The sequence below is a fragment of the Anomaloglossus baeobatrachus genome, chromosome 2 (genome assembly GCF_048569485.1).
Source record: "Anomaloglossus baeobatrachus isolate aAnoBae1 chromosome 2, aAnoBae1.hap1, whole genome shotgun sequence".
NCBI lineage: Eukaryota > Metazoa > Chordata > Amphibia > Anura > Aromobatidae > Anomaloglossus > Anomaloglossus baeobatrachus.
In genome coordinates this window covers 753,151,735-753,167,237 of record NC_134354.1, presented here as the reverse complement: position 1 = coordinate 753,167,237, position 15,503 = coordinate 753,151,735, and the positions used below count along the sequence as shown (strand labels likewise).

The following is a 15,503-nucleotide window of genomic DNA, read 5'->3' as shown; positions in this document are numbered from 1 at the left end:
TTTTGTTTTATGTAGAGACAGGGAAACTTTGCGCTAAAACTTTCATTTACATCAGGACTACAGTCGGATCTTTAGAGTTGCATATAATAGATGTGGCTCAATGCCTCCTGGCCCCTTGCGGGGAAATATTGGATTACACAGTGCATCACATATTAGAAAAGCATCGGCCAGTCAACAATGGCTTTGGTTACAAGACTGGGTTAGGAAAAGATCAAAGAAAAGAGCATTATGTAGTGGAAAACCTGTTTAAGTCTTCTCCTTGACTTTTAATTCAGGGCCAGATTAAGGTTGATGGGGGCCCCTTGCGAAAAAACTGGGGGGGCCCAATAGCGTCAGAGCTCAGACAGCCAGCCGCAGCACACCCGCTAGTCACGCGCAGAACAAGGCTCTGAAAGTTGCATTGAGTTGTGACCTCTGCCGCACTCAATCAAACATTGGCGTAGCCGGCAGGCCACAATTCACAGGGGACCAACAGGAGCGTCAGCGATAGAAGTCTCCTGAATGTGAGTATAATATAGGGGTCAGGGGACATAAATTTAAAGCATTCCTCCAGCATCATACACCCTCTATATTCCTCCAGCATTATACAACCCACAAATCACACCACATGGTAACCTCCAGCATTGTATGACTAAACCCTCCCAGCAGGCATCGCCTCCAGCATCGTACCCCTCAAATGCCACCCCCCCCAGCATCGTACCCCCTCAAATCCCCACAGCATTTTACAACCCCAAAATCCCAGCACAGGCATCCCCCCATCATCGTACATCCCCCTAAATCCTCCCAGCTTTATACAGCTCTCTAAATCCCATCACAGGCAAAACCCCAGCATTGTACATCACTCCAAATCCCATGGCAAGAATCCCCCCTCCTCAAATGCCACAACAGAAATCCTCCCCAGCATCGTACACCCCATAAAAATGCTACTACATGCATCCCCCACAGCATTTCACACCCCCTCAAATCCCCCCATCCACCAGAGGCCCCCACAGCATTATACACCCTCCCCCCAAATCCCAGTGCAGGTATCTCCCCAGCGTCGTACACTGCCCAAATCCCACCGCAGGTATCCCCCCAGCGTCATACACTGCCCAAATCCCACTGAAGGTATTCCCCCAGCGTCGTACACCGCCCAAATTCCACTGCAGGCATCCCCTCAAGCGTCGTACACTCCCAAAATCCCACCACAGGCATACCCCCAGTGTCGCACACCTCCCCAAATGCTAGTGCAAGCATCCCATCAGCATCGTACACTCCCTGAAAATCCCACTACAAGCAACCCCAGCATACACCTCCCAAATCCCCAGCATTGTACACCCACCATATCCCACAACCATTGTACACCCCTGCAAATCCGACCAGAGGAGCCTCCAGCAGCATCGCATCAGCCCCCCCACTAGAGGAGCCCCCAGCGGCATCGCATCAGCCCTCCACCACAGGAACCTCCAGCAGCATTGCATCAATCCCCCACCCCACTAGAGGAGCCCACAGCAGCATCGCATCAGCACCCCACCCCACCAGAGGAGCCCCCAGCAGCATCAGATCAGCCCCCCACCCGAGGAGCCCCAGCGGCATCGCATAAGCCCACCACCCCACCAGAGGAGCCCCCAGCAGCATCGCACCAGCCCCTCAAAGCACCAGAGGAGCCCTCAGCGGCATCAGATCAGCCCCCCACCCGAGGATCCCTCAGCAGCATCGCATCAGCCCCCCACCCTAACAGTGGAGCCCACAGCGGCATCGCATAAGCCCACCACCCTACCAGAGGAGCCCCCAGCGGCATCATATCAGCCCCTTACCCCATCATAGGAGCCCCCACCAGCATCGCATCAGCCCCCTACTCCACCAGAGGAGCCCCCAGCAACATTGTATCAGCCCCCCACCCCAGAGCGGAGCCCCGAGCAGCATCAGATAAGCCCACCCCAGAGAGGAACCCCCCGCATTAACCCCCTCCCAGAAACAGTCCCCAGCATAAAACCTCCTTATCCATCGAAAACAATAAAGAACTCTCGTTTTTCATGCTGAGCACAATAACCGCGCTCTCTTGCAGGAGACAATGTCACTCATGGCCGCTTTCCTGTGAAATGAGAAAAGAGCATCCACAAATGGCGAACTGCAGGAGGCAATGGTTTCGCTTCATGCCCCAGGAAATCAGAACACCCGCCAACACGTGACAGAAATTACGGCATGTTGGCATTGAGCCGATACATTCTAGCACAGGGATCCCCAACCTTTTTTACCTCAAGAGCCAGAGCCACTTTCGACTTTGAAAGTTGGTTGAGAGCCACATTGTAGAGCTGAAGATGTAGTCAAAGCGAATTTAGCAGTAGAAAACAAGAGACAACAATTGGAAATAAAGAATTTTTCCCATATTGATATAAGAGAGAAAAAGTGACCTCCATACACAACACAATCCACTATACCAAGACCAATAATACCACATACAAGGGAGAAATACCGCCACACCATGACCAGACAACATATTACCACCACATAGTAACCGAATACAGGCACAAACAAGAGAGAAATACCGCAACACTATGACCAGACAACATACTACCAACACATAGTGATCAAATACAGCCACATACAAGAGAGTAGTACCACCACACCATAATTAGACCACATAGTAACTGAATATTGCCACATACAAAGGAGAAATACCCCAACACTATGACCAGACCACATAATGACCAAATAATACCACACACAAGAGACAAATTCCATCACACCATGACCAGACCACATATTACTACCACACAGGGACGTATAATACTACAGTAATGATCATGAATAAAAAACACAATACTAATAACACTAATATTATCATCAGTGCCATTTTACACAGGAGCTCTGTTTATAGTGTACAGGTAATACAGTGATAACCAGTGACATTATACACAGGAGCTGTGAATATAGTGTATAGTGTGTATGTGTACATGTAATCCACTGACTTACCAGTGACATCTCTAGCTGAAGTTATTCAGCTTTGTTTTCTTCTTCATCCAGCGCTGACCACCATTACTTCTTCCTGCAATGACGCCACTCTGCAGAAAATAAACACACAGTCACCTATAGCTGATCACTCACAGAGCACATTCCAGACAATTTCTATATTATGTTATACAGCATTTCAAAGCTGTATATCTAGGTCTAGGATGAGATAAAACATTTACCAGAATGAAAGCAGCAGAATGGAGGACATTATATGGCAGTGCTGAGCAGTGTATCTAAATCTGAAATGAGATTAAACATATGCTACAAAGAAAGCAGCAGCATGGAGAACAATATGAAGCGGTTATGAGTTGTATGTCTAGATCTGGGATGAGATAAAACATTTGCTAAAAAGAAAGCAGCAGCATGGAGGACATTATACTGCAGTACTGAGCAGTGCATCTAGCTCTATGGTGAGATAAAAGATTTTCTAGAAAAAAAGCAGCAGCATGGAGGACATTATACAGCAGTACTGAGCAGTGTATCTAGCTCTATGGTGAGGTAAAAGATTTACATGGAAAAAAAGCAGCAGCATGGAGGACATTATACATCAGTACTGAGCAGTGTATCTAGCTCTGGGGTGAGATAAAACATTTACTAGAAAGAAAGCAGCAGCATGGAGTACATTATACAGCAGGTCAAACCTGTATATCTAGGTCTGGGATGAGATAAATCATTTACTAGAAAGAAAGCAGCAGCATGGAGGACATTATACAGCAGTACTGAGCAGTGTATCTAGCTCTGGGGTGAGGTAAAACATTTACTAGAAAGAAAGCAGCAGCATGAGGACATTATACAGCAGCATTGAGCAGTGTATTTATATCTGGGGTGAGATAAAACATATAATAGAAAGCAGCTGCATGGCGGACATTATACAGCAGTACTGAGCAGTGTATTTACTGTATACCTATCTGGTGTGAGATAAAACATATAATAGAACTCAGCTGCATGGCGGACATTATACAGTAGCACTGAGCTGTATATCTAGCTGTGGGGTGAGATGAAACATACTAGAAAGCAGCAGCACTATCTTTGTGTGTCTCTCTCTTGTCTTTCTGTCACTCTGCCCGCACCCCTCCTTTCTCCACAAAGTTCAATGTCAGGCAGTAATCAGACTCCTCAGTGATCTGGCAATTGGTCTTGCATGCTATATTATAGTGAGTGATGAATTTCCAAGGACAGTGAAGAAAGAAGTGTGAAGGTAGTCTGGGCTATAGGTTGTTTGTTCAAACGTAATAAGATTTTCTGTGTATGTAAATAATCAAAGTATAGATGTTGCTGCATAATTATCTGTGTGTCTATATGACAATTGCACAGACGCCATAATATGATTCTAAGCTGTATGGTCAAGAAAGAGTTAAACAAGGACGAATGGACAAATGTACAAACAATGAACAGAGAAGGTATTCATGCTTATCAGTGGTTTCACACAAAGAGAGAATGTATTATCCGTGGGATGAAATGTGGGTTTCTATGTCTCTACGCACCTCCCTGTACTGTTTCGATGTGTGAGAAAAGACAGATTGATACTTTTGTGCATGTCTGAAGGTTGAATACTAAAATCTAAGCTATTGAATACACGAACCAGATGCCTATACTGGCTCAAAGAGTGAGCACAGTGTCTGTAGTCATTGCTTCTGAGTTATTTATTATATCTGTGCAGATAGCTAATTTGGCCCGTACCTCTGGATTTACCCTGAACAAAGACTCCATTAGCAGTCTTACCCAAATTTCTCCCTTGACAGAAGCAGATGATCAGATTTTTTTTATAAGATACAGTATATTACAAAATTTCTTATTTTCACTGTTACTTCTGATTCACAGTTTGTTAAAACAGCAGCGGCCATTTAAATCTTTTCCATAGAATCAATTCTAGTCTTCCCGATATTCCAGTCCTTACGCTCTGTACAGCTATTATCGCATATCATTGACATAATACAGTACTGTATGTAATGAGGAGTGAGATGGAACGCCCCCGCACCATCAGCTGGGAATCTCAGACACTTGTCAGAGCTGCTGGAGTGGTGGTGCGCAGAGCGGAACTGCGGCAGGTAGAAGACTTCCCTCTCACTACATTGCCGTTCCTTAAAGTTATTTGAAAAGGTCAGCTGAAGTTCCACAGCGAGACGCTGCTGTGGAGATTTTTGCTTAATGAGTCCAAAACGTCTAGGGAAAGCAAAACCATGGAGTTACTCTCCAGCTCACACTGAACATAAAAAAAAGAGAAAAATAAAAAAAAATATAAAAAAAATAAGAATGAAATTAAAAGGAATGCAGAGAATGTCACATTAGGGATTACTTAGCAATAATAATGAACTGGGTATATACTGTATCAAAGGCAAGCAGGAATGTAACTATATGATAGTGATAAAGGAAGGATGGGGATGAAATTACAAATAAATATTGATAAATGATGGCAAAAAATGTCTAAATAAATAACACCTGATTTAGTTTAGACTAATTATTATATAATAATTATCCAATTAATTATATGGGGTGCTTCACACACTGCGACATCGCTAAAGTGATCTCGCTGGGGTCATGGAATTTGTGACGCACATCCGGCCGTGTTAGTGATGTCTTTGCGTGTGACACCTATGAGCAATTTTGAATTGTCGCAAAAACGGTGAAAATCGCTAATCGGTGACATCACCCCCTATTCTCAATTATCATTGTTGCTGCAGGTACGATGTTGTTCGACGTTCCTGCGGCAGCACACATCGCTACGTGTGACACCGCAGGAACGAGGAACCTCACCTTACCTGCGGCCGCCGGCAATGCGGAAGGAAGGAGGTGGGCGACATGTTCGTCCGGCTCATCTCCTCCCCTCCGCTTTGATTGGGTGGCCGCTTAGTGACGTCGCTGTGACGCCGCACAAACCGCTCCCTTAGAAAAGAGGCGGTTCGCTGGTCACAGCGATGTCGCTAGGCAGGTAAGTATGTGTGACAGGTCCGCGCAATTTTGTGCGCCATGGGCAGGGATTTGCCCGTGACGCACAAACGATTGGGGCGGGTACACACGCTAGCGATCTCGCTAGCGAGATCGCAGGGTGTAAAGCAGCCCTATGTCAGACGAAGATTCACAGATATGCCCATCTGACCCCTCTCCCGTAGCATCCTTAGTATCAAACGGAATAGTATCACACTGCTCTCAATTAGTCCTCCTTTTTGTATGGTTTTTGTAAAATATACAGTGGGGAAAGAAAGTATGTAGTCAGCCACCAATGGTGCAAGTTTTCCCATTTATAAAGAGGAGGTCGGCCTGTAATTGACATCTAGGTAGACCTCAACTATGAGAGACAAAATGAGAAAACAAATCCAGAAAATCACCGCGTCTGATTTGGCAAACTTTTTTTGCAAATTATGGTGGAAAATAAGTATTTGGTCAATAACAAAAGATCATCTCCATATTTTGTTATATATCCTTTGTTTGTAATGACAGAGCTCAGACGTTTTCTGTAAGTCTTCACAAGGTTGGCACACACTGTTGGTGGTATGTTGGCCTATTCCTCCATGTGTGACGCCCCTGGACTATCAGGTCATCACAGGGTATTGTACACTCTGCCCTCCCGTGCAATATCCACCTCCTCCTTGGTTATGGGTCCCTAACTACATGGTGTTGCTGATAACAGCTAATAAATTCCTAGGTACACTCTGCACCACACCCACCAGACACACCAGTGGACGGCCTGAGTGGAATAGGGTCGCCCACTTGGGGGGTTGATTAAGGGGAGGTCAGGAGTGTGAGGAGTAAGAGAGTGTTGTGTTGGAAGTGAAGGAGAGAGGAGATCAGGAGTAGCGCTCCTTGCAAGCTATCTAGGTAGCAGACGGTGGTCTGAGCCTAGACCCGGTCGCAGGGGATCGTGGCAAGGGGCACGAAATTGTCGTTGAGGAAAGCCGGTGGCCTTGCACCATCACCGGGCTAGGACCAGGGAACGATGGGGTACGTGGACCCTCGGTCAGGGAGTAGCTTCAGGCAACCTGACAATTTATCCGATGAGAACGGAGCCTTCAAGATCCGCTCTCCACCCGCTCCAAAATCGGGGTACTAGTGCAACAAGGGGGATAGGACTTTTCACTCAAACGGTCCAAAAAATCCCAAGCGTGAACCGTGAGAGCAAGCTCCCACAGTTAGCCATACTGGGGAGCGGGACCCGGCTATTTTATACTACCGGGACCAAGAGAAGATAGAACTTAGTGCCAGGAGGAAGGTAACAGATCACCAAGCAGCAGCATCAGGGACGGGACCGAAACTAGCTCCCCTCAGTGGCAGCGGTATCCAGAACTTTGATTTATCCGGTTGTCGGTGTCAGCTTTATGGACTGAGTGAGTATGCAAGTGACCCCCTGCATTCCCCATGGCACTCCCCGAACACCATCACCGAGTCCCGGGGCATTCCCCCTACCCGTGGAGTGTTCCTGCTGCCCCATTCCATCGCCCCCGGGTACTCCAACTGCAGCAGTGGTACTTCATATTACCACAAACCACGGGTGGCATCACGAACTCTAAACACAATTCCTTGTAAATACCCCCTTCATTTGAGTGGCCGCACGACCCCCGGGTCCGGATGCCGCTCGAGCCACCGCGGGTCCGGATCCGAGCAGCTTGGCTGCTGGCACGGGGGCGGCACACACGCAGATCTCCTCTAGAGCAGTGATGTTTTGGGCCTGTCGCTGGGCAACACGGACTTTCATCTGCCTCCAAAGGTTTTCTATGGGGTTGAGATCTGGAGACTGGCTAGACCACTCCAGGATCTTCATATGCTTCTTAAAAAGCCACTCCTTCATTGCCCTGGCGGTGTGCTTGGGATGATTATGATGCTGAAAGACCCATCCATGTTTCATCTCCAATGCCCTTGCTGATGGAAGTAGGTTTGAACCCAAAATGTCACGATACATGGCCCAATTCATTCTTTCCTGAACCAGATCAATCGTCCTGGTCCCTTTACAGAGAAACAGCCCCAAAGCATGATGTTGTCACCCCCATGCTTCACAGTAGGTATGGTGTTCTTTGGATGCAACTCAGCATTCTGTATCCTCCAAGCACAACGAGTTGTGCTTCTACAAAACAGTTCTACTTTTGTTTCATTAGACCATATGACATTCTCCCAATACTCTTCTGGATAATCCAAATGCTTTCTAGCAAACTTCAGATCAGCCCGGACATGTACTGGCTTAAGCAGGGGAACATGTCTGGCACTGCAGGATCTGAGTCCCTCGTGGCATAGTCTGTTACTGATGGTAGCCTTTGTTACGGTGATCTCAGCTTTATGCAGGTCATTCACTAGGTCCGTCTGCGTGGATCTGGGATTTTTGCTCACCGTTCTTGTGATAATTTTGACCCCACAAGTTGAGATCTTGCGTGGAGCCCCAAATCGAGGGAGACTATCAGTGGTCTTGTATGTCTTCCATTTTCTTATTATTGCTCCCACAGTTGATTTCATTACAGCATGCTGCTTGCCTATTGCAGTTTCAGTCTTCCCAGCCTGGTCAGGGCTACAATTTTGTTTCTGGTGTCCTTCAACAGCTCTTTGGTCTTCAGCATAGTGGAGTTTGGAGTGTGATTGTTTGAGGTTGTGAACAGGTGTCTTTTATACTGATAACAAGTTCAAACAGGTGCCATTACTACAGGTAATGAGTGGAGGACAGAGGAGCCTCTTAAAGAAGAAGTTACAGGTCTGTGAGAGCCAGAAATCTTGCATGTTTTTAGGTGACTAAATACTTATTTTCCACCATTATTTGCAAAAAAAATCTTGCCAAATCAGACAAGGTGATTTTCTGGATTTGTTTTCTCATTTTGTCGCTCATAGTTGTGGTCTACCTATGATGTCAATTATGGGCCTCTCTCATCTTTTTAAGTGGGAGAACTTGCACAATTGGTGGCTGACTAAATACTTTTTCCCCACTGTATGTATACTAAAGCAGACATGTCAGGAGATGTCTTTGATTATAGACTTTAATGTATTTTGCTCTCTCTTTGGCCCATATTGCAATTACGACTTCTGATGAAGATTACTTGCAAGACGTCTTTAGCCCCTGCACCAATTTCCAGCCACATGAATAAATTCTGATTCTAGACAAGACTATTCAGACTCCACACCAGTCCATTACATTGCGTCCCTGTCTGCTGCCTGGCCTCTTTAGATGCTAGATTGTGACAGGAATAACTCATACCTGGAAGGAGCCCATACAGTCTAGCATCTACAGAGGCCAGGCAGCAGATAGAGGTGGGAATAGATAGCTAAACCGGACCCATATATTAGCTATTTGGCAGCTTCTGCCAATCAAAAAGCTGTACATTACTGTAACTTTACTTGCCTGAAGAGCACCCCATAGGGTCCGGGGAACTACTCGTCACTAGGCCAGTGAGGGTCTGGGGATGTCATGGGTGGCCCTGCCCGGTTTCGTGACCCCGAGGTGTCCACAAAAGGGAAAGTGGATGAAGGATGGAGGGATGGAGGGATGATGAGGATGTTAGGAATTGTTGTCTCGTGATACCACCAGTGGTGTGTGGCCAGGGATTAGCCGCCACTGAGGGTGATATCCCCTTGGGTGGATTGTGTCGCAGCTGGGATGGTTCAGCTCCCCACAGGTGGAGCTGAGCCCTAGGGAGGATGATGGAGGTAGTAGTGACAATTGGTGTTGGAATGCGGGTGATGACGCCGGCAATAATGGGCTGACACACTGGTTGCGTTTCAAGGTCTTTTACTCAAAGTCCAGTTGTCACCCTTGGAGTTCCCGTCCCGTCTGCATGCATCACGAGTGGGGCAAGACTGTGATCACGACTCCAGGCTCTATATTGCTACTGTGCTCCGAGATCTTGTGGTGGCCAGAGGGACATGAAATTCGCCTGTCCGACGGATTCTGGTTGTGCAACTAGATGTATACGCCGCCCTAGGGCTCCGTACCCTGAACTGTGGTCTCGAGGGAGCAACTAAGCTCTCCCCTCAGCGACCATATTTACTCCTCTGTCCCACAGCCTCCACTGGTAAGCTCTCTTGTTTCCTTCTAGTTGGGCCGGTCCAAACTGAGGAAGCTCTAAAGCACTCTCCTCAATGGCCGTGTTGTTCTGTGTCCCAGACTATTCTGAGGTCAAAGTCTGCGTGTTCCTCACTTCCTTCATGCTGTCTCCACCTTTCCGATGACTCACTGGTGCAGGGGAAGTCCCGTTGCTATGGTGACCACCTCTAGCGCAGTTCCAGTGGGAAAGCACCTGAGCTTGTGTGTGTTGTGTAAGTGAACACTAGTGGTTAACCTCTTCCTTACCCGGGATGAGTACTGCACCTTAAGTGAAATGCAATACCCTGTAGTGACTGAAAACGTAGAGGAGCCACACCTGTATTTCAAAAACTATACATCTAATCTTACAACTAAATATATGTATAGAATTAGCATGATAGCACCAGTATAGCACTGGATTTAGTTTATATCGGAAAATCCCGGCGATTGGTGCACTTTAAAGATTTTGTCTGGGGTTTGAAATAATGTAAGGGTGTGGATTCATTTAGGTGCCTGTTCTGAGGTCAAAATTTCTTTTTTGTGGCTTTAGAGGCTGGATATGCAATCAAAATCAGGGCTGAATGAAGAACCATATAAAGGACTACCAGAGACCTCTCCTGACCCCTATATTAAGGCTTCGGACTAGACGTCAAATGTCAGCTACATTTGGTCTAATGCCTAATTTCAGGCCTTAAAATCAGATACCCACTTCTGAGCTCCAAGTCCGGGTTTCACTGTACACTATGTCCCAATTCTGATCTTGTTAGCCCCCGTTAGGTCAGCACACTGCCAATCTAGAATAGCTCTGATCAGCCGGCCTGACATTCTGGATAATAGCAATACCCCACCTAACAGCCCCAGCCTCATCATTGGATGGTCATCAAACATCGGAGCAGATATTTACAATTTGTTTTTATTGAATGTTTTTCTAAGGATGGGGTTTTTTTGTCTTTCAGTCCTCTCAAGTGCTGTTCCTGGACAACAGACCTCATATGCTGCAATACTCAGAAGAAAATCAGGGAGCTCATCTTTGGCACTATTTAACAACAAGAACAGACCCAGATATAGCAGCTCCTCTCTAGAACCTATTGGACAATACGAAAGAGAGCGAACAAGACAATATAGCTCCCCAACAAACCTCTACCAGCTCTCAGATGGACAAGATGATGGTGAGTCTTCCTGTGTTTATATATTGTGTGACATCCATGTTCTGGATTGCCTATTTGGTTTACCCCTCACATACAAACACAAGTTCAACCTGTAGTTCCCTATCAGTTAGCTGCATGATCAGTGTAATTGCTCAGAAATCATATTTTATTTTTTAAATTTGTCAACAGTGAAAAAAATAAAAATTCAGGAGGAGGGGGATGCAGCTGCAGCATGACACCTATTGCTTCAATGACAAAGCATGAGAGAGAAACAGAAGGGGCAGCAAGGGCAACATCTGCAAAGGTTGCACTTATATCTAGGACCTTATGCCCTAGGGGTTTTATGTTTTTAAAAAAACCTGTAGTAAAGCAAATTGCCCTCAGTCCCGGACCTGTCATGGGTCAGTTAGGCCCCTTTCACAAATCAGTTTTTTGCCATCAGTCACAATCCATCGAATTTTGAAAAAAACGGATCCGGCGACTGATGCCGCTGGATTTGTTTTTTTTCTCATGGACTTGTATTAGCGACGGTTTGCGACGGATGGCCTCACGTTTCATCCGACGTTCGACGCATCCGTCGAAAATTGTTTGTCCATCGGACGGAGACAACGGACAAAGTAACGTTTTTTTGCCTATGTCGAAAAAACGGACAGTGACGAATCCGTCGCTGTCCACTGTTTGGTATAATGGAAGCCTATGGGCGCAGGATCCGTTATAATCCGGCGACGGATTCCGTTTTTTTTTAACTGAGCATGCTCAGATGGGGTGTAAAAATACTGATGTACTAAAAAACTGATGCGACTGATCCATTTTTTCGATGGATCCGTCACATCAGTTTTTCCACAAGCTGCGACGGATCCGTCGAGTCAATGGATTGTGACTGTTGGCAAAAAACTGATGTGTGAAAAGGGCCTTAAGTAACCTGCTATCCATTTTTTATCAGTAAGCAGTTCCTGTTCATTATTATTCTGCCAGCACTGCAGGAGCTGGAAATTCCTTTCCCTCACTTCCCAGCATGCTTAAACCCTGCCTTTGTCCAATGGTTTGTCTGCTCCTAGTAGAAAGCCCCTCCTTTATTGTTATGCATATATGCATTTGGAGGGACAGGAGAAGACGAGCAGAGAGTCAGGGAGACACGAAACCTCCTCCACATCATGTATATGGACTGGTTTTACTTGGCACCAGGCAATTTAGACAGAAGGGAGACACCTTGTGGCAGTGATTTATTGGAGTTAAAGGGACTTTGTGAGGACGTCGTTGCTATGTAATCTGAAGCCAGCATACTGCAAAGGTCCAGTCACACTAAGCAACTTACCAGCAATCCCAACAACGATAGGGATCGCTGGTAAGTTGCTAGGAGGTTGCTGGTGAGATGTCACACTGCGGCGCTCCAGCGATCCCACCAGCAACCTGACCTGGCAGGGATCGTTGGAGCGTCGCTACACGAGTTGCTGGTGAGCTCACCAGCAACCAGTGACCAGCCCCCAGCGCCGCGTGGACAATGCTGCGCTTGGTAACTAAGGTAAATATCGGGTAACCAACCCGATATTTACCTTGGTTACCACCGCACGGAGCTACACGTGCAGAGAGCAGGGAGCAGCGCACACTGAGCGCTGGCTCCCTGCTCTCCTAGTTACAGCACACATCAGGTTAATTACCCGATGTGTGCTGCAGCTACATGTGCACAGAGCAGGAGCCGGCACTGACAGTGAGAGCGGAGGAGGCTGGTAACAAAGGTAAATATCGGGTAACCAAGGACAGGGCTTCTTGGTTACCCGATGTTTACATTGGTTACCAGCCTCCGCAGAAGCCGGCTCCTGCTGCCTGCACATTTAGTTGTTGCTGTCACACACAGCGATCTGTGCTTCACAGCGGGACAGCAACAACTAAAAAATGGCCCAGGACATTCAGCAACAACCAACGACCTCACAGCAGGGGCCAGGTTGTTGCTGGATGTCACACACAGCAACATCGCTAGCAACGTCACAAAAGTTGTTCGTTAGCAGCGATGTTGCTAGCGATGTTGCTTAGTGTGACGGGGCCTTAAGAGTTAACATACACTTTACAGCCAGTTGTCTCTTATCTTTGTTTTTGTTTACTTGTATGTTATTTTAAGCCTCTTAGCTTTATCATTAGGGGGTCTAAGGAGCACAAGCTGCAGTCCGACTCCACTCCCCTCTGTGATTAGCAGCATCTGTCTAAGGAAATGCACACTGAAAGCCTGGTGTGGCGGGAACAGCTCCCAGAGTTCTGCTACATTTTTTAAAATTAATATTTTTCACTGTGTCAGAACGGCTGCAGTCAGTAATCTAAGTGATACACCATTAGATTCAGAATCTCTTTGCCTGCATCATGCTGCTCTTAGATGAGGTTGCAAAACCTTGCTGACAGATTCCTTTTAAGACAATTTTTAAAAATACCGTGATGGAATTTTTTAATGAATAAGTGTAAAGCAGGTGCTGGGATGTAACAGTGCAGAGAATGATGAGTCAGTGGGAACTAAATCAAAAGTGGTTTATTCACTTTATACAGATAAGGATTGGCACTTTATATATAAGACAATGGTATAGCACAAGTAACAGTGACAAATCAGATTATTTCACAGTGGAGAAATCTGCAACACTACTATACAAAATGCAATCACAGTATTCTTTACACAGTATATTCCCTCCACTAGGCAAAGGTGAAGGTCAATGTTACTGTAAACTAGATCCCTAGATCAGGGAGGCGTCTGAGTCACTCTACCAGTAGTTTATCCAAACAATACTACTAAACAGGGCTCAAGGCCCAATGGGGTTAGAGACATTATTCGCTAGGCCTCAAGTCCAAGTTAGGGAGTATTTTCACTCACAACATCAGCTAGCCGCCTCTGCTCTCTGAAGTGCAACCTAAATTCTCACTCAATACTATAAGTCTTTCCTCCGAGGCATACGTTCTGCATTCAGTGCTTGACCATCAGCGTCTGGTATTCAGTGTTTGGTTTTTGGGTTCCTTCTGTTGTCGGTATTTGGTCTTTGATGCTTGACCGTGAAGTCTGACCTTCTTCTGGAGACTGTACTCAATATTTGGTCTTGCAGTTATTCTGGAGATAGTACTCAATATTTGCACTTCGGTTCCTCTCGAGATAGTACTCAATATTCGGTCTTCGAGTGCCTATGGAGACTGTACTCAATATTTGGTCTTCGGTTCCTCTGGACGTAGTACTCAATATTTCGGTCTTCGGGTTCCTCTGGAGACAGTATTCAGTCTTTGCGTTCCCTCTGTAATGGTGGCCATGAATTTCCAAGCGGCTCTGGGATATCTCACGTCTGTTCCAGGATCTGATCACTCTTGGACCATTCTGTGGCCGTTGGCCTTCCTGCCAGAAGGCCTGCCTGATGCAGGTTCCCCTCCTTCTCAGTCCAGCCAGGCCTTTAATATTTTGTAACTGTGACACAACCGTCACCTGACCTGGAGTCTCCTCTAAAACTCTTCCCTCGGGGAAACACACATTGCACTGCTCAGTTCCTGCTCTCTTCTGGCCAGCAGATGGCAATGTTCTTCTACAGACACTGTGAGATGGCACTTCAGTGTGTCTTCTGCTGTCTAGCTCCCTTACTTAAGGCTGCACATATAAAGGAACTTTTATCAACTCAGTCTTCCCTCAGTTATTGTTTCTGGCAATGTATGAACAATTAACAATCATTAAGATTTCCTTTGGAAAAAAAAAGAGTTTATCGATGCACAGTCTAGCATTCATTTGTCAGGGTCAGTCTATGTAGAAATACAATCTATAGACCAGTGGAAAAGAAACACCCTGTTGTCAATTTATTTATACATTCCAAGAAGAAGACAAGTTGCACAATATAAAGAACTAAAAAAAGATCCTCCAGAACTGGAATTTTTTAAAGGCCCCGTCACACACAGCGATATCGCTAGCGGGCGTGACCGCCCCCGTCGTTTGTGTGTCACGGTCAAATCGCGGCCCGTGGCGCACAATATCGTTAGGAGCCGGACTTACCTGCTTAGCGACGTGACTGTGGCCGTCGAACCGCCTCCGTCACTAAGCAGCGGCCCAATAGAAGCGGAGGGGCGGAGATGAGTGGGCGTAACATCCCGCCCACCTCCTTCTTTCGTCATTGCTGGCAGCCGCAGGTAAGCTGTAGTTCGTCGTTCCCGAGATGTCACATGTACCGATGTGTGTTGCCTCGGGAACGACGAACAACCTGCGAGCTCAACAATCAACGATTTTTTGAAAAGGAACGATGTGTCATCGATGGACGATAAGGTGAGTATTTTCCATCGTTAACAGTTGCTCCTTGCTGTCACATGCAACTATGTCGCTAATGATGTCGGATGTGCGTCACGGAATCGATGACCCTGGCAAT

The 15,503-nt window shown here is 46.4% G+C and overlaps 1 protein-coding gene across 2 annotated transcripts in view; it reads left to right on the top strand.

The window, feature by feature from the left end:
* The window catches only part of CNTN5 (contactin 5), a 2,293,676-nt gene that overhangs the window by 1,405,083 nt on the left and 873,090 nt on the right, over positions 1 to 15,503 (top strand). For both annotated transcript variants that reach the window (XM_075337481.1, XM_075337482.1), the window contains one exon: positions 10,945 to 11,157. In XM_075337481.1, coding sequence (XP_075193596.1) covers positions 10,945 to 11,157 — 213 coding nt within the window. The remainder of the gene's footprint in view (positions 1 to 10,944; positions 11,158 to 15,503) is intronic.